Source organism: Notamacropus eugenii, chromosome 5 (assembly GCF_028372415.1).
Source record: "Notamacropus eugenii isolate mMacEug1 chromosome 5, mMacEug1.pri_v2, whole genome shotgun sequence".
NCBI lineage: Eukaryota > Metazoa > Chordata > Mammalia > Diprotodontia > Macropodidae > Notamacropus > Notamacropus eugenii.
The window spans coordinates 171010648-171028787 of record NC_092876.1 but is presented as its reverse complement, the minus strand read 5'-3'; the positions used below and the strand labels follow the sequence as shown (position 1 = coordinate 171028787).

The window sequence follows — 18140 nt, the reverse complement described above, 5'->3', positions numbered from 1 at the left end:
TAAATCATAGCTGTCAATAGCAATATGAAAAAAATATTTTTTCACTATTGATTGAAATAATGCAAATTAAAGCATCTTTGAGTTCACTTTACACTTATTTGGGGTAACATGACAGCAAAGGAAAATGACAAAGGCTGGAGGGGATGTGGAAAAATAGGCCATCAATGCACTGTTGGTAGAGTTGTGAATTAGTCCAACAATTCTGGAGAACAATTTGGAACTATGCTCAGAGGGTTATAAACCTATACATACCCTTTGAGGCAGCACTACCCTTGCTAGGTTTGTATCCCAAAGAAATCAAAGAAAAAAGGAAAAGGACCTATATGTACAGAAGTATTTGAAGCAGCTTTTTTGTGTGTGATGGCAAAGAACTGGAAACTGAGATGATCAGCTTGCAGGTCCAACAACAAAGCATCTATTTCCCCACAGTCCTTCCAGCATTTGTCATTTTCCTTCTTTGTCAGCTTTGTCAGTCTCGGGGTATGAGTTCATTCCTTGGAGTTTTTTTAATCTGCCCTTCTCCAACTATTAGTTATCTAGAATTTTTTTCCATATGGCTATTGATTGCTTGGATTTCTTTCTTTGAAAACTTTCTTTTCATTTCTTCCAACTATTTTTCAATTAGGGAATTGTTCTTATTCTTGCAAATTTGAAGTAATTTTTTGCCAGGCCTAGAGGCCTGTATTGGGCTACCCGAGTCTTTCTTACCTGTCCCAGGTCTTCGGCTGGCCAAGCCGGATGCACATATGAGAGAAAGGACGTTCCAGAGTCGAACAAGGGTTGAGCTTTATTACAGGGTCTAGTTACAAGAGCAGGGGGGTCTTCCTTAGGAGGAAGAGGGGGAGATTTCCTAAGGAGGCTAAGCTTAAGGGCTTGGAAGTAGAAGTACAAGCGGGGAGAGAGGGGGAGGGGAGAGAGAAAGAAAAGAAGCGGAGCCTACTGTCCTCTTTGGCTCCACACGTGCTAAGAGAGAGCTTTCAGGCTTCCTCAATCCTACTTAACCTTCAGCCACACAGTTTGCATCTCAATACTGTGCTGTTAGGTAACTAGGTGTGCTCCAATCCGGGACGACCTCGAGGGCAGGGAGACTCCACCCATCACGTATCTCCCGGGGAGAGGCGGAAATACCTGAGCTAGCCGAGCTAGCTCAGTCTGACCTTCTCGAACCCCCGCTGTTCATGGAGGGCCTCGTAAGACTCTAAGATTTAGAAGTCCCACTTTTACCTGCCCGAGACCGTCCACACGGAATTGAGCTTCCAATCCCAACATATCCCCTTCTTTGTTTTGCGCGGAGCGCACCTGGCTCTAGAGCAAACAGTGGCTGGAGGCTGAGTGGATTAGGAAGGCCTTTAGCATATGAGTACCCTACAACAAGACTTCATTCACACAGAAATCTGCAGCTAGCACAACTGACAAAGGGAGGCATCAAATAAAACAAAGATGAAACTAAATGGCTGAGTTACAACAGGGGAAGTGCAATCAACTAATCCCAAAGCATATTTTAAGAGGAGCAGCTGGTGTAGGCGCCTTACATCACCACTCCCTCAGTCATGCAAATGGATCTCAACGGCCAAGCCTGAATGGCCAAGCCTGTGGTATTCAGGTGAAAAGTTGGTCACCCCTTCCCCCCCCAATGTCCTGGGTTTGTGATATCAAAGTCCTCCTTCAGCCGCTGAAAAAGATGCCTAGATGGAATGGGCAGCAATGTTGGGATGAGTGCTGCTTCCTCTCTGGGCAGCAGGGTTAAAGCTGTTAGCAGCAGACTCAGGTGGTGCATGATCCTTCTCCGGGGTCTCCGGGCTCTCCGCCTCCTGCATCTCCGCCGTCTCCGACATCGGTTCCCACTTACGGATCCTTCTAATGGGAATCCACGCATGACCTTTTCCTATGGAGACACAAACATACCCTGGACCCCATATTAGTATCTTAAAATGTCTCATAGCTGGAGTAGTATGTGCGCTTTTTGAGACAGCTGTATCAAGCTCTGATTGTATTAGGCCTCTTGATCTTAGCTCTGATTGTATTAGGCCTCTTAATCTTAGCTCTGATTGTATTAGGCGACCTTTTCCCCTTCTTTGTTTAGCGAGGATCGCCTTTAAGGTAAAATTGATAAGAATGCATAGCGGCTGGTTACTTTGGTATAGCAGCTGCCAGGAGCTTACAAATGCTTGATTAACATCTGTAAGGAACCTGACTTTCACGGATTTTTTCTTTATAACAAACACAGGAGCATTCCAGGGTGCTAATTGCTGCTTGACCAGTGTTTGTAGTGCCTGGAGTTTTTCTGGAGTCAGGGGCCATTGCTCCACCCAAATCGGGGTGTCTGACTTCCAATTCAAGGGTGGGGACTCCAGTACAACAGCAATGGCCCTTACTAAAAATTTGATAGCTTCATCCCGAGGCGGCTCATAATGTCCCTGCCCCAGATGTTAAAACTAAGTCCTGGAATCACCAACGGCCATACGGTCCCTTGGCGATCCTCTGCCTCCCACTTTACTGGGTGCATTGTCTCTAAGGTATTTTGGCACCCTCCTATTCCCCACACTGGTCTCTGGCTTTCTTTGAGCTTCCAGTGCCGGGGTACTGAGCGACCGCTAAGGCAGGTCCTATCCGCTCCAGTATGGAGCGTGCTATAAGGAGGCGCAGAGGGAAGACACGGTACATTCTCCCCTGCCTCGCCTTTCCCATCCGCTAGATGGAGCTCCGAACCTATTTTTTCTTTATGCTCCTTAACTTTCCGCTTAACTTTCTGCTTGCCTGGATCCTCCCCTCCCCTCCCTCCGCTTCCACTCTTATTCCAATCCCGCCCTGGCCTCTCCGGCCCTTCCAGCAGGCTTTTAATTACACCGAATATCAGGAAATCTAAATCCTCCAGCTCCCCAGGGTATTGTTGCTCATAAGCAGTCATTTGCTCTCCGACCGCTCCCCATTTTTCTCTTGATATTCCTGCCTGCTTGAGCCAAGGAGAAACTTTCCAAATCCTTTTACAAAATTCTCAGAGGTCATCTAACTCTATTGTGACCCCCGCCTTCCTGCATTCCCTGTGAAGTATCTCAGCCCAAACCTCCTGTTCCTCTGGCTTTATTACTGGCAATAGATTCTCTATCTCTGCCCTTTTCCCAGGGGTTTGGGAAGCTTCTCTCCACTTTCTCTCCTTCCGAATCTAGGATTCGGGACTCGCTTCTTTCACAGCCCCTTCCGGGTGTACCCCCAAAACACCCAGGATTATCTACGCTCCCAATCCCTGTTGGGGCGCCAATTGCCAGGCCTAGAGGCCTGTATTGGGCTACCCGAGTCTTTCTTACCTGTCCCAGGTCTTCGGTTGGCCAAACCGGATAAACGTATGAGAGAAAGGACGTTCCAGAGTCGAACAAGGGTAGAGCTTTATTTCAGGGTCTGGGTTACAAGTGCAGGGGGGTCTTCCTTAGGAGGAAGAGGGGGAGAGAGGAGAGAAGAGGAGCGGAGCCTACTGTCCTCTTGGCTCCACACGTGCTAAGAGAGCTTTCAGCCTTCCTCAGTCCTACTTAACCTTCAGCCACACACTTTGCATCTCAATACCGTGCTGTTAGGTAACTAGGTGTGCTCCAATCCGGGACAATCTCGAGGGCCGGGAGACTCCACCCATCACGTATCTCCCGGGGAGAGGCGGAAATACCCGAGCTAGCCGAGCTAGCTCAGTCTGACCTTCTTGAACCCCCGCTGTTCATGGAGGGCCTTGTAAGACTCTAAGATTTAGAAGTCCCACTTTTACCTGCCCGAGACCGTCCACACGGAATTGAGCTTCCAATCCCAACAATTTTTAATGTTTCTTAAAAATGAGACCTTTATGAGAGAAATTTATTGCAAAGATCTCTTCACCCCCCCCCCAAATTACTGTTTCTCTTCTAGTTATAAATGCATTGTTTTTTTGTGCACAAACTATTTTATGTAAACAAAATCACACATTTTCACTCCTGTGAACCTTGGTTTTTCATGTGCTCTATAGATCTGGAAATGATAGGTATTTTTTGCTATTTTTCATACAATTTGCTTTGATGTCATCTTTTATGTCTAAATCTTGCACCTGTTTGGAGTTTATCTTGGTGTACTCTGTGGGATATTGGCCTATACCTAATTCCTCTTATACTACTTCCTATTTTTCCCAACAGTTTTTGTTGAATAATGAGTTCTTTCCCCAATAGCTGAAAACTTGTAGTATATGTAGAAATCTGGTACTACTAGGCCCCTTTCTTTCCTACTGCCAACACTGGAGTTGGGGATAGCCAGGAAGACAGTATACCAGCAGATCAAAGGTACATTGGTTTATGGCAATGGCAATAATGACAGGAAGCAGCCTATTGCCAAGGGACAGTAAGGGGATTGATCAACATGTTAGAAAGAGATCCCAGGGGACCTTAATCCTAGAATTAGTTATAGGAACAGGTGTTATCTGGCATCTCTGTCAAACGTTAAACACTTCTGGTTCATAATGCCAGGGTAGAGAGGAGGAGTAGTTACAGTCTTGAGGGCGCAAGGGCCCTATCTGTGTAAGGAGCAAGAAATAAGTTCAAGAAACATAGCTGTGTGGCTCTAAGCCCAAGAGAAGAGGGATGGAACACAGTACTAATCTTTAGCCCCACATATAGGATTATGATGGAATAAACCTGGGCTGGAGATTGAAATCAATGGAGAGTCAGCAGACCATTCACTGTGAAATTGCAAAATGTCTCTATAGGCACATTGTGATTTAGTCCACCAGATCCAAACCATAAAAAAATCCAACAAATCTAAATGGTGGGAGAAATTGAAGAATATAGACAATGCAAGCAGTAAACAGGCCTCTCCTCAGTTCACACCACTCTGGAAGCACAAAACATACAGGTTCCCAGACTGAAAGCATAAAGACATTGTCCCTTTAAGTAGAGCCCAACACTAACACAAATTCCAAACTCATGAAATAGCCTGAAAATGACCAAGCAACAACAAAAAGTAAATGACCATAAAAAGTTACTACAATGACAAAGAAGGTCAAGATTTAAACACAGAAGACAAAAGAAAATCATGTAAAAGCAAAGCCTCAAAGAAAAGCAATTTAGATTGACCACAAGACCAAAAAGAATTCCAAGAAAAGTAAAGAAAAATATACAAAAGAGCAAAAATTAAATGATTTTAAAAAACTAAACAAGAACTATAGGGGAAAAGTTGGGAAGAGAAATGAGTTAGTTATGCAAGCAAATTATGAAAGGAAAATTAATATTTGATAAAAAGAATTACCAAAAATTGAAGAAAGTAAAGTCCTTAAAATCAGTATTGGGCAAATTTTAAAAGAGGTACAAAACTTCACTAAAGAAAATAACTCCTTAAAAATAAGAACTGGCCTAAGAAACTAATGACTCCAGGAGACATAAAAATAGCAATAAAATGGAGTGAAAAGTTTTACATTAAAATAGCACTGGTCATTCCATTTTATCCTTATCCACCATTGTGTAAAGTTAAGTTTCAATTTCCTGTAAGTCACTTGATTTCAGGAAAGTCATAAGATCAGGAAGTCACAAAACCACTTCCACCTATGAACTAAAAAAAGTTACAATCCTTTCCAGGAAAAATGAACAATGTGATTCAAGCTCTACATTCTGTTTTTTTTAATTCTGTTCAACTATATCAGAACTGTAGAAACCAAGGTCTAGGGCTTTTGTGCTGATTAAGAACCTTGGGTGTGATTTTTTTTTATTTTTGCAAAATAAATCATTGTCTGAATTTAATTTGGTGTCTTAATTTCACTGTAAGTATTTGGGTGAGCCAACAGGAAAACACAGAGAATTTCCATGTGACAACTGAAACTTTGTCAAAGCACTCAGGTAAGATTTCTATTGAAGAACTTCCTTCATGAGGAACCTCACATCCTCCTGAACTTTATTCAAATTGAGACTTCAGAGAAGGTAAAAGGGTCTAGTACAAAGTAAGCTCCTTAAGGCAGGAACTGTTCCATTTTTGTTTTTTAATCCTCAACATCTAGTACAGTGTATGATACATAATGGGGGATTATTAAGTGCTTGGTAAATGGAATCAAAAGAATAAAGAAAACTGAGAAGAGAATTGAAAGATGGACTTGAAATCAGCCTCCTAGGGGGCCTGGGAGAAACTTGGAGCCTAGAATCAGAACTCCAAAAAGGCATGGTTCCTTCCTGGTGGCAGTGTACATTGTAAATCAATATGGGGAGACACAAAAGAGAACATTTCCACTTGTGATGCAGGAAGTTCAGAAAACAAGGGGATCTTTCTGATGACATGAAATATTTTTCCAATGTTTCTCATCTTGATGGTCATTTAGCAGCTGGGCATGAGCCTAATGAAATTTTTGAGAAAAAGGTGAAAGTATCATAGGATCAGAAGAACATAGAATAGTTTTCTGCCCCAATCATTTAATAGCTGGACTTCAAATAAGCCTTTATATGCTCAAGGAGAGGTTCTCAGAAAAGATAAAAAAAAAAAACTAAAAAAGAAACTTTACATGTAAAACATTTCTGAGGAAATGTAGGAGAATCAAAAGTGGTGTCAGGAGGTTGATAAGTGGAAGGCTATGAGAAAAGGAAGGAGTTCAATAGAATGTTAGGCTTTGAAGTGGTTTTGCAGAATGTATAGATCAGTTAGTTCATTTAACAGTTGAGAAAACTGAGAAGAATAGGATTGTTGCTTATACAAAGTCAGATAATTTCTAGTGGAAGCTACTTTTCTTGTGTTTCTTTTTCCATGTTAGTATTTCAGGAATTAATAATAATTCTTTCAAACCAAGACAGGAGAAATATCCTTATTACATTCCATCATGCTATGCCTATTACACTATAAACAAAGTGTGTGAACATTTTAGGATCCTCTTTAGCTACCTGCAATGCAGTTTCCCAAGTGGTTTTTGGAAAAAAGATTTTTCCTTATATCTTTTGTTTTTATGTCCTCTGTTTTTGCCTCTATGCCTCCTTGTCCCTCCAGCCCTATTCAATTTATTAAATATACTTTCTAAATGGCTTTATTTTTATCACCAAGAGAGAACTTTGATTTTTAAATGGAATTTTATTTTTTTCAAAAAACATTTATTTTCTCACCTTCTTACTTTGCTCCACCTTTAATTCAGAAAGAAAAGAAGAAAAACAAAACCTTAGTAACAAATATTCATAGTCGAGCAAACCAAATTTCACATTGACCATGTCAAAAATTTATGTGTAATTATGCATCATGAATCTGCATCTCTCTGTGAGGCAGTGGGTAGCATTTTTATTATCTATCCTCTGGAATTATAATTCCAGTTGATCATTCCATAATTGAGTTTTTAAGTCTTTTAAAATTGTTCATTTTTACAATGTTGATATTATTGTGTAAGTTGTTTCACACATTCTTCTCACTTCACTCTATCAGTTGATAAAATAACTCCCAGTTCCCTTGACACTGTTCCTTTCATTATGTCTTATAGCATAATAATATTCCATTACATTTATGTGCTATACTTTGTTCAGCTATTAGCCAACTGATGGGAACCCCTTTAGTTTTCATTGTTTTGCTACCACAAAAGTCTGCTCTAAATACTTTTATACTTATAGATGACTTTCTTCTTTCTATGTTCTCTTTTCAGGGAAGTCCTGGTAGAGGAATTGCTGGGTCAAAAGGTAAGCACAGTTTAATAGCATTTGGGAGTTACTCCAAATTGTTTTCCAGAACAGTTAGTCCAATCCACAACTGCATTATCAGTGCATAAATGTGCCTGCTGTTTCAAAACCCTTCCAACATTTATCATTTTCCTTTTTTTTTTTTTTTACTTATCCAGTCTGATGCATCTAATTAGGTTTTTTTGTTCCTTTAATTTGCTTATGATATTACTTTTTATATGTCATATTCATTTTGGGCTTGTCCATTTTTGCCAATTGCTGCCTAATTTTTCCAGTTTTGTTAAGTAGCAAATATTTACCACTTCATTTATGGGTAGCTAGGTGGTATAGAAGATAGAGTGCAAGACTTGAAGTCAGGAAAACCTGAGTTCAAATCTAGCTTCAGATACTTACTAGCTCTGTGACCCTACGCAAGTCATCTTACCATGTTTGCCTCAGTTCTTCATTTGTAAAATGAGCTGCAAAAGGAAATGGCAAATTGTTCCAGTATCTTTGCCAAGAAAACCCTAAAAGTGGTCATGAAGTATCATACATGACTGAAATAACTGAAAAATAACAGCAACCTTTTTAGTTAGGTTCTTTGGATTGATCAAAAACTATGCTGTAGTGTTTTTTAGTTCTGCATATTGTGTAACTAATCTGCTTCATTGGTCAAATTCTGTGTTCTTTAACTAGTCCTAAATCTTATAGATAATTATTGCTTTGTAGTATAGTTTGAGACCTGATTTTCCACTTCCTTTTCTTCATTACCTTTTCATTACTCCCACTGAGATAACTTACCTTTTGCCCTTCCAGATAAATTTTGCTATTGAAAAAAGTCCTTGGTAGTTTTGATTGATATGGCACTGACTGCATTGAGAGGTATTATTATAATTTTTTGTTATATGGCATAATTTACCCATGAACAATTGAAACTTCCCCAGTTATTTGGACCCCTATCTATTTCTGTCAGAAGTGCTTTGTAGCTGTGTTCATATAGTTTCTGTGCATAGAAGAGGAATGAGGTGAACTCTCAATTATTCTATAAATTCTATAATTTTAATGGAATTTTTCTCTCTCTTCCTCTTAATATTTTTAAAAATGCATAGAAATGTCTATCAATTGTTTAGATTTATTTTATATCCTGGTACTTTGTTGAAATTCTCAACATTATTAATTTTAAGATGACTTTAATGAATTCTCTTAATAAACCATTACATTATATGGAAAAGTGAAAATTTTGTTTCCTCTGTGTTTTACTAAATCTCAATTTTTTTTCTTTCCTTATGGCTAAGGCTAGTATTTCTAATACTATATTAAAGAACAGTGGTGAATAATGGATATCCTTGCTTTAACCCTGGTCTTATTGTAAAAGTCTTTAGTTTAATTTCCATTTGGTATATACATATATATGTATATATATGTATACATATATATATAATATAAAATTGTACCTCTTGGTCTTAGTGATTACTTACCATATTAAGGAAAGGCATATTTATTCTGGTTATTAATATAATTTTTGAAGGCATATTAAGTTCACTTTTATGCTGATAGTAACAATCCAAAGCACTCCTATGTTGCCCTGAAAGCTATTTATGGACAAAAGACATATGGTATATCTCAAGTACTCAGTGCTGATGGAGCCACACTGATCAATGAGAAGGACATAATCCCAGAGAGATGGGCTAAACATTTCCACGGAGTTCTCAATAGACCATTATCAATCAAATGCTAAAGCCAATGACCATTTACCTCAGACTAAAGTCAATCCCTCTTTACAAAAATTTCCAACTGAAGAAGACATCCTGGATGCCACTAGGCTCCTCTTTGGTGGCAAAACGCCTGGTGCTGATTCCATTCCAGTTGAGATTCACAAGGTGGGAGAAGTGTCCATTGATCATATAAAAGCCTATTGAAATTCTCAAGGCTATATGGCAAGAGGAGATCATCCCCCAGGAGTTCAAAGATACCTCCATTGTCCATCTACATAAAGGCAGAGGAAACAGATTTCCCTGTGACAATCACAGGGGCATCTCTCTCCCAATCATTAATATCAAGATTCTTACCAGAGTCCTCCCTAATAGACTGATTCTTCACCTGGAAGATGGTCACCTACCTGGGAGCCAGGGTGACTTCAAAAAGGGCAAAGGAATATTTGATATGGTGTTTGTTGCCTGACAACTCCAGAAGAAATGACAAGAGCAGTACAGAGGTCTACATACAACGTTTGTAGATCTGACCAAGGCCTTTGACTCTGTTAGTTGTGAGGGCTTTTGGAAAATTATGTCAAAATTTGGTTGTCCAAAGAAGTTCTTCAGCTTTCTACATCAATTTCATGATGGCATGCTTGTCCACATTCTGGAGGATGGTGATGCTCTTCCACTCTCCCAGTCACCAACAGAGTGAAACAAGGCAGTGTGCTTGCTCCCATGTTTTTTAGCATGATGTTTTCAGTCATGTTGTCAAACACCTTTGAGTGAAGTCTCTGAATATCCTTCCTCTGACATGTTCCAGGTAGCCTGGGAAGCTGGTTACATGAACCACCCTCTGTGAAGCAGAGAAGTAATGTTGTTTAATGAAACGTTATTAATATAATTTTTATGTTTATAGTTTTCCCAATGTTGAACTAATTTTCATTTTTGCCATAAATCCCAGTTGGTGATAACATATAATCTTTTCTGTGTTTTGTGGTAGCCTTCCTTGTTGCTAACATTTCGTTTAAAATTTTATAGTAATGCTAAATAGATAAGCCCATTCATTTCTCTTTTTTTCTGTTTTGATTCTCCCTTGTATATGGATCATGAACATATTTGTATTATAGGGGCAATTTAATAGGATCTCTTCTTTTCCTATTTTAAAAAACAGTTTGCAAAATATTAGAATTAAATGTTCTTATAATGTTTCATAGAATTCAATTGTAAATCCACCTAGTCTTGGAGCTTTTTCTCTGTGTTAATTTATGACTCATTCAGTTACTTAAATTCTCTATTATTTCACTGATTTGAGCATTTTATATTCTAAAATTATTCATTTATTTCATTTAAATTTTTAGTTTTAAAATCAGACAGAACTAGCAATTTATAAGAATTTCTTTGATTTCTTTTTTCATTTGTTTTGAATTTAATTCTTCTCTCTCATTTTTGAGTCTGGTAATTGAGTTTTCTTCTTTTTCAAAGAAATTAAATTAGGTATTAGTTGATCTCTTTATTTCTTCCTTCAACAGTGACTTTCAACATTTAGTGATTTTTTTCTCTCTTTTTTTTTTTTTTGGCTTTCATTTTTGGCAATCTTTCATTTGATTTTTCAGGATTTTTACTTTGGTCTTTAATAGATAATTAAGTAAGTGGTTTTAGAAATTTTCTTTAGAAACCATAATGGAGTGCATAATAGAAGAGATTATATCACAATACATGGAGTATTACCACAATACTCTTACCAAAAAGCAAATTGACTGATATCTGATACTTTAACTCCTTCTTTCATTTATACACTCTCTTATTCAAAAATCAAAACAAAAGTCATTGTGATGGAACTTAAGATTTGTCGGGATTTGAGGATTGATGGATCAATATATACCTATAGAAGGAAGGACAATATATATGCGTGTTTGTGTATGTGTGTGTGCTCATGTGAATGTGCATGGTTTTGTTTGTGTGTGTGTATGTGTGTATAGATAACATAAACTCCTGTGTATCTAAAAGGTGAATAAGAGTTGAGGTTCTAACTTCTTTAAAACCTTAATGAGCCTGGCTTTAGAATTACATGTGGTGAGAAAAATATTTTCCTCTAGACACCAATATGATAGCTCAGTTTAGCTATCTTGATTCCAAGTTGATAGGAGCATAAGCATACATCTTCTTGAGAGCTCAGTTTGGGGCTGTAACCCTCTGATTTCATACTTTTCCTTTATTCTCTGAATCATATAGAAAAGACCTAGAGATGGTGGTTGCATAAAACACTTTTCAAGAGAGATATTCTCAGTACCAAGGTTAGAAGAAAATGGAGGAAATCTCATGTGTGCATTTAAAGACTGAGTAGAAGGTTAGATCCCTTAGGAGGAAAAAAAAAGTTCTGTTGTACAGTGTGTAAACATGGACATCGTAATTACTGCTCCCTGAAGTCTGATTCCAGAGAGAGAATCTGCTGGATCCTCCCTTTGTTTTCCATATAGTCCTTGAGAATATCATATCCAGGATAAAACCTCCAGTTTTCTATCCCCTGTTGATTATGGTGACACCTCTGGCACCATTTCCTTCCCTCAATCTAGAGCACTTCCCAGGTGAAGTCACAGTCAGAAATTGTGATATTTATAGCTCAAAACATCTCTCAATTCAGGCTAGAGGCTGAGGTTTAAGCTTTGATTGCCTCAGTAGAAAAGGAAATAGGAGAAGGAATCTCTGATGACTCTTATCCAAATTATTTCTCCTTCAGAGCCCAGGGGATCAGAACCAATAAGGACCATCATTGAAGTACCTAGGCAGAAGATGGGTGAGTGCGTAGGACACTCACTTTAGACTTTTCCTTCTGTTTTGTCTTCCCTGCTTTGCCAACTAGGAGATTTGTGGATTCAGTAAAATATCATCTCCCTTACCCTTGTCACTGACTGATATATAGGTCTTTTGATACAGTCGAGGTGGGAGTGGGGAGGAGAATGTAGAAAGATAATGAGGGCTTTGATAACATTAGTCCCCTACTTCCTTGGGACTCTATACTCAGAAAAAGGGACTTTGGACCCATTCTGCAGAAAGGTAGGTGGTTCAGTATATAGAACCTTGGGCTTTAAGTCAGAAAAACCTGAATTCAAATACAGTTTCAGGAACTTACAAGCTGTGTGACTTTGGCCAATGTCACTTAAACTCTGTTTGCCTCAGTTTCCTCAACTCTAAACTGTGGTTAATTATAACACCTACTTCTTAACGTTATAATAAGGATCAAATGATATAATATTTATAATGAATGTAAGACTGTGTGAAACATAATAGATGTCAAGCCAATGCTTGCAATTGTTATTGTTCCTATTTATTTTATATATACATATATATATATATAAAACAATCTTATTGGTAATATTGTTAATAATTAATATATTTATAGCAATAAAAATATAAAAAATATATTTTTACCATAGATATTTGAAGAAATCTTTGAGGTACTATTTCATCACTTTGAAATGGGGATAATAAGCTAAAGTTTTTACCTGAGATGGCCAGCATAAGGGATACTGTGATGGATTGGGAAACTATTGCCATTTTCATGGTTTCTTTTTGCTTTGGATTTTGAGGATCATCAATTGTTATTTTGCAGGGGAACTCGGGAACAGTTTTCTACAATCATCCAGCCCAATCAAAATCCCTGGATGTCTTGGGGAAGTTAAGAAGAGCACCTGCATGGCTTTGAGATCATGCTTTCCAGACACTTCCAAAATTTCTCCTTTTTCATAACTAGGGAAGTGGGTTTGTTGAACTTACTTTGCTTCTAACATGACATTTTCCCTCTCCTCATAGATCCCTCAAGAGGATAATGGATTTGGAAAATGCCTCTTCAGTGACTGAGTTCATCCTTGCAGGCTTAACAGATCAACCAGAGCTCCAACTACCCCTATTTATCCTGTTTACGGGAACCTATGTGATTACTATAATGGGAAACCTGGGATTGATCATTTTAATCAGGACGAATGCTCAGCTTCACACTCCTATGTACTATTTCCTCTTCAACTTATCTTTCATAGATCTCTGCTATTCCTCTGTCTTTACTCCCAAAATGTTGATGAATTTTGTCCTAACGAAAAACATCATTTCTTATTCAGGGTGTTTGACTCAGCTCTATTTCTTCTGTTTTTTTGTTATTTCTGAAAACTATGTGTTGACAATAATGGCTTATGATCGTTATGTTGCCATATGTAATCCACTGCTATATAGTGTTTCTATGTCCAATCAAGTCTGTTCGTGGCTATTGGGTGGGGCATATGTAATGGGGTTTGCTGGTGCCATGGCCCACACTGGATGCATGCTGAGACTATACTTCTGTCATGCCAACATCATAAACCATTACATGTGTGACATACTCCCCGTCCTCCAGCTCTCTTGCACCAGCACCTATGTCAATGAACTGGTGGTTTTCGTTGTTGTGGGCATTAACATCATAGTGCCGAGTGTCACCATATTCCTGTCTTATGTTCTCATTCTGTCTAATATCTTGAATATCAACTCCACTGAAGGCAGGTCCAAAGCCTTCAGCACCTGCAGTTCCCACGTAATTGTGATCACTCTTTTCTTTGGGTCAGCTTCATTCATGTACTTCAAGCCATCTTCATTGGGGTCTGAGGACCAGGGCAAAGTTTCTTCAGTCTTTTACACAAATATGGTACCCATGCTAAACCCCATCATTTATAGTCTGAGGAATAAAGATGTTAAGATTGCCTTGAGGAAAACTTTGAAAGGAAGAATATTTTCAAGAACAGGAGCACTATTTTCATAACATGAGTTGAATTCAGGGGCTTGAGGTTCCTTTTTGTTCCTTGGTTAATTAAAATTATCTCAGCATGGATGTTCTTTCTTTGTGACCTTGGCAAATCCCTTAACCTTTGTGGGCTTCAAAATTTTTATTTGTAAATATAGAGGTATTTGGAATATATGGCTTCTAAGATCTGTTAGAGCTATAAATATTTAATCTTTGACTGGCTATGAAAATACAAATACCCCATGGATTCATTCAATAAGTTTTTAAAAAATTATTAAGTAATTAATTTATTTTAAGTTTTCAACATTCATTTGCACAAAATTTTGAGTTCCAAATTTTCTCCCCATCTCACCCCTCACTCCAAAATGCCGAGCATTCTGATTACCCCTTCCACCAATCTGCCTTTCCTTCTAATATCCCTCCTTTCCCTTATCCTCATCTTCTCTCTTGTCCTACAGGGCAATGTAAATTTCTATACCCCACTACTTTTATTTCGTATTTCCCAGCTGTATGCAAAATCAATTCTCAACATTTGTTCCTAAAACTTTGAGTTTCAACTTTTGTTCCTTCCTCCCTCCCCACTTATCCCCACTGAGAAGGCAAGCAATTCAATATAGGCTATATTTGTGTAGTTTTGCAAATGACTTCCATAATAGTCCTGTTATGTAAGGTAACTATATTTCCCTCCATCCTATCCTGCCCCCCATTTCTTCTATTCTCTCTTTTGACCTTGTTCCTCCCCAAGAATATTTACTTCTAATTGCTCTCTCCTCCCATTTGCACTCTCTACCATCATCCCCCCCCCCTGCTTATCCCCCTCTCCCCTACTTTCCTGTATTGTAAGATAGGTTTTCACACCAAATTGTATATTATTCCTTTCTTGAGCCAAATGTGATTAGAGTAAGTTTAACTTTTTCCCTCTCACCTCCTCACTCCTTCCCTCCATTGAAAAGGCTATTTCTTGCCTCTTTTATGAGAGACAATTTGCCTCATTTCATTTCTCCCTTTCTCTTCCCAATATATTCCTCTCTCATCCCTTAATTTTATTTTTTTAGATATGATCCCATCCTATTCAACTCACCCTGTGATCTCTCTCTCTCTCCCTCTATGTGTATATATATATATATATGTGTGTGTGTGTGTGTGTGTGTGTGTGCGCATGTGTATGTGTGTGTGTGTGTGTGTGTGTGTGTGTGTAATCCCACCAACTAGCCACATACTGAGAAAAGTTTCAAGAGTTATAAATATTATCTTTTCATGTAGGAATGTAAACAGTTCAACTTTAGTAAGTCCCTTGTGATTTCTCTTTCCTGTTTACCTGTACATGCTTCTCTTGATTCTTGTGTTTGAAAATCAAATTTTCTTTTCAGCTCTGGTCTTTTCATCAAGAGTGCTTGAAAGTCCTCTATTTCATTGAAAGACCATTTTTCTCCTGAAGTATTATGCTCAGTTTTGCTGGGTAGCTGATCCTTGGTTTTAGTCCTAGTTTCTTTGACTTCTGGAATTTCATATTCCATTCCCTTTGATCCTTTAATGTAGAAGATCATAGATCTCATGTTATCCTGATTGTACTTCCAAAATACTCAAATTGTTTCTTTCTAGCTGCTTGCAATATTTTCTCCTTCACCTGGGTACTGTGGAATTTGGCTATAATGTTCCTAGGAGTTTCTCTTTTTGGATCTCTCTCAGGAGGTGGTTGGTGGATTCTTTCAATATTTATTTTGTCTTCTTGTTCTAGAATATCAGGGCAGTTTTCCTTGATAATTTCATGAAAGATGATATCTACACTCTTTTGTTTGATCATGGCTTTCAGATAGTCCCATAATTTTAAATTTATCTCTCCTGTGTCTATTTTCCAGGTGAGTTGTTTTTCCAATGAGGTATTTCACATTAGCTTCTATTTTTTTATCCCTTTGGTTTTGTTTTGTAATTTCTTGGTTTCTCATAAAGTCATTAGCTTCCATCAATTCCATTCTAATTTTTAAAGAACTATTTTCTTCAGTGAGCTTTTGGACCTCCTTTTCCATTTGGCTAATTCTGCTTTTGAAAGCATTCTTCTCCTCATTGGCTTTTTGAATCCCTTTTGCCAATTGAGTTAGTCTATTTTTAAAGGTGTTATTTTCTTCAGCATTTTTTATGGTCTTCTTTAGCAAACTGTTGACTCGCTTTTCATGATTTTCTTGCATCTCTCTCATTTCTCTTCCTGCTTTTTCCTTCACCTCTATTACTTGATTTTCAAAATTGGTTTTGACCTCTTCGATGGCATGAGACCATTGAATATTTATTTTGGATGTTTGGAATACAGAAACCTTGACTTTTATGTCTTTCCCTGGTGGTGTGTTGTTCCTCCTCATCTGAAAGGATGGGAGAAGATACCTGTTCACCAAGAAAATAACCTTCTATAGTCTTATTTTTTTCCATTTTTTGGGCATTTTCCCCAACAAGTTTCTTGACTTTTGGGTTCTTTGTCAAGAGTACAGTATACTCTGGGGATCTGTAAGATCTTAGTTCCTCCAAGGTGGCACTGATCTGGGAGCAACCAGAAACTTTTGTGCCCAGAATCTGCAACTAGTACATTTTTCTCTCCACAACAACCTCACCTCCAGTTCTGCCAGGCCAGCCCTCAGGGCTGAGGTTTAGATCAGCTGCTCAATTCCCCCAGGAGCTTTATGATGAGGCCTCCAACAAAGGATGTTAGCTGCTGCCTGCTGTGTGAGCTGCCACTTGCTGAGGCCTCTGCTGCTGCCGTCTGTGGCCTAAAGCTGTGGGGGGGAACCCTGCTCCCTTCTTGGCCAGCTGGAAAAGCTGTGACCTTTGTCTCCTGTGGGTTGAGGGCTCTGTGAACCACAGCTGCTGCAGTGACCTTTGTCTCCTGTGGGTTGAGGGCTCTGTGAACCACTGCTGCTGCTGGGAATTCTATCCCTGAGGCCTGCTCTAGTCCTCCCTCCTGGGCCACACAGTTAAGGTTGGATTGGGCTCTGCTCTGCATCCTCTGTGACAGATCTTTCCTGTTGGCCTTCCAGGTCACCCTGGGCTGGAATTCTCCTCCACTCTGACATTTTGTGTCTTCTGCTGCTCTAAAATTTGTTGAGATTCATTCTTTTCAGGTATTTTATGGGTTGTGGGAAAAGATCTAGAGTCCATCCAATAAGTTATGTCATCATTGTGATAGACCTTTCATTTTCTGCCCATTATTACTGATCAGCAATTCAGGAAGGCAGTACATGAAAGTAGGTGCCTGATAAAATGTTAATAACATGTTCAAATGATGTAAACATAACACAACCCATTTACAAGCAAGTTAAGTATAACCTTATAGCTGTTTTTACAACTGCACTTATGCTCTCTCAAAATTATCAAAATTGGATAGGTGCATAAAACTATAATTTTTCCTTAATATAAAAACCCAAAGTAATTTCCTTTTGTTTTTTCCCAGACCCAAATACCTATCCTTTTAGGCACAGTTGCTTCCATTAGAAGGTGATATGGGTGTTTTCTGACTCCCAAAATGGATATACAAGAGGACCAGTTTGGCTCAGAACAGTAATTAAATATTCCCAGCATTGTGTAAATTTGTCTATTTTTAACCAGGACATGATGAAAAATGACCAACTAAGAGATACCAATTTTGAGGAAAACATGTTCAGTTTCTGAAAAATTTGCTAGTAGGAAACATTCTTATGAAAGTTACAATATGAGAGAGATTTGAACAAAGTGTTCTGATTTATAAACCTTTCTTGAGGGAAATATACTTTCCATTGTTAAATTGACTGACCCCTCATATTGCAAAAGGCCTATTTTTGGTGCTATGTCCTATGACATTTATAAGGCACTTAGGTGGCACAGTGGATAGAGTGGTGGCCCTGGAAAGAGAAGGACCTGAGTTCAAATCTCACTTCAGAGACCTATTGGCTGTGAGACTCTGGGCAAGTCACTTAGCATAGTTTGCCTTAGTTTCATTATCTGTAATATGAGCTGGAGAATCAAATGACAAAGCTCCCCAGTATATTTGCCAAGAAAACTGAAATGAAATCACAGAGAGTTGAACATGAATGAAATGAC

The 18140-nt window shown here is 38.5% G+C and overlaps 1 protein-coding gene across 1 annotated transcript; it reads left to right on the top strand.

Annotated features, from left to right (window-relative positions):
- The first annotated feature begins 13133 nt into the window (after positions 1 to 13133).
- LOC140509033 (olfactory receptor 8B3-like) lies at positions 13134 to 14096 on the top strand. Its single transcript, XM_072616943.1, has one exon. It carries the CDS (start codon positions 13140 to 13142, stop codon positions 14094 to 14096), a length of 957 nt encoding a protein of 318 aa, XP_072473044.1. The 5' UTR covers positions 13134 to 13139.
- Positions 14097 to 18140: the final 4044 nt, after the last annotated feature.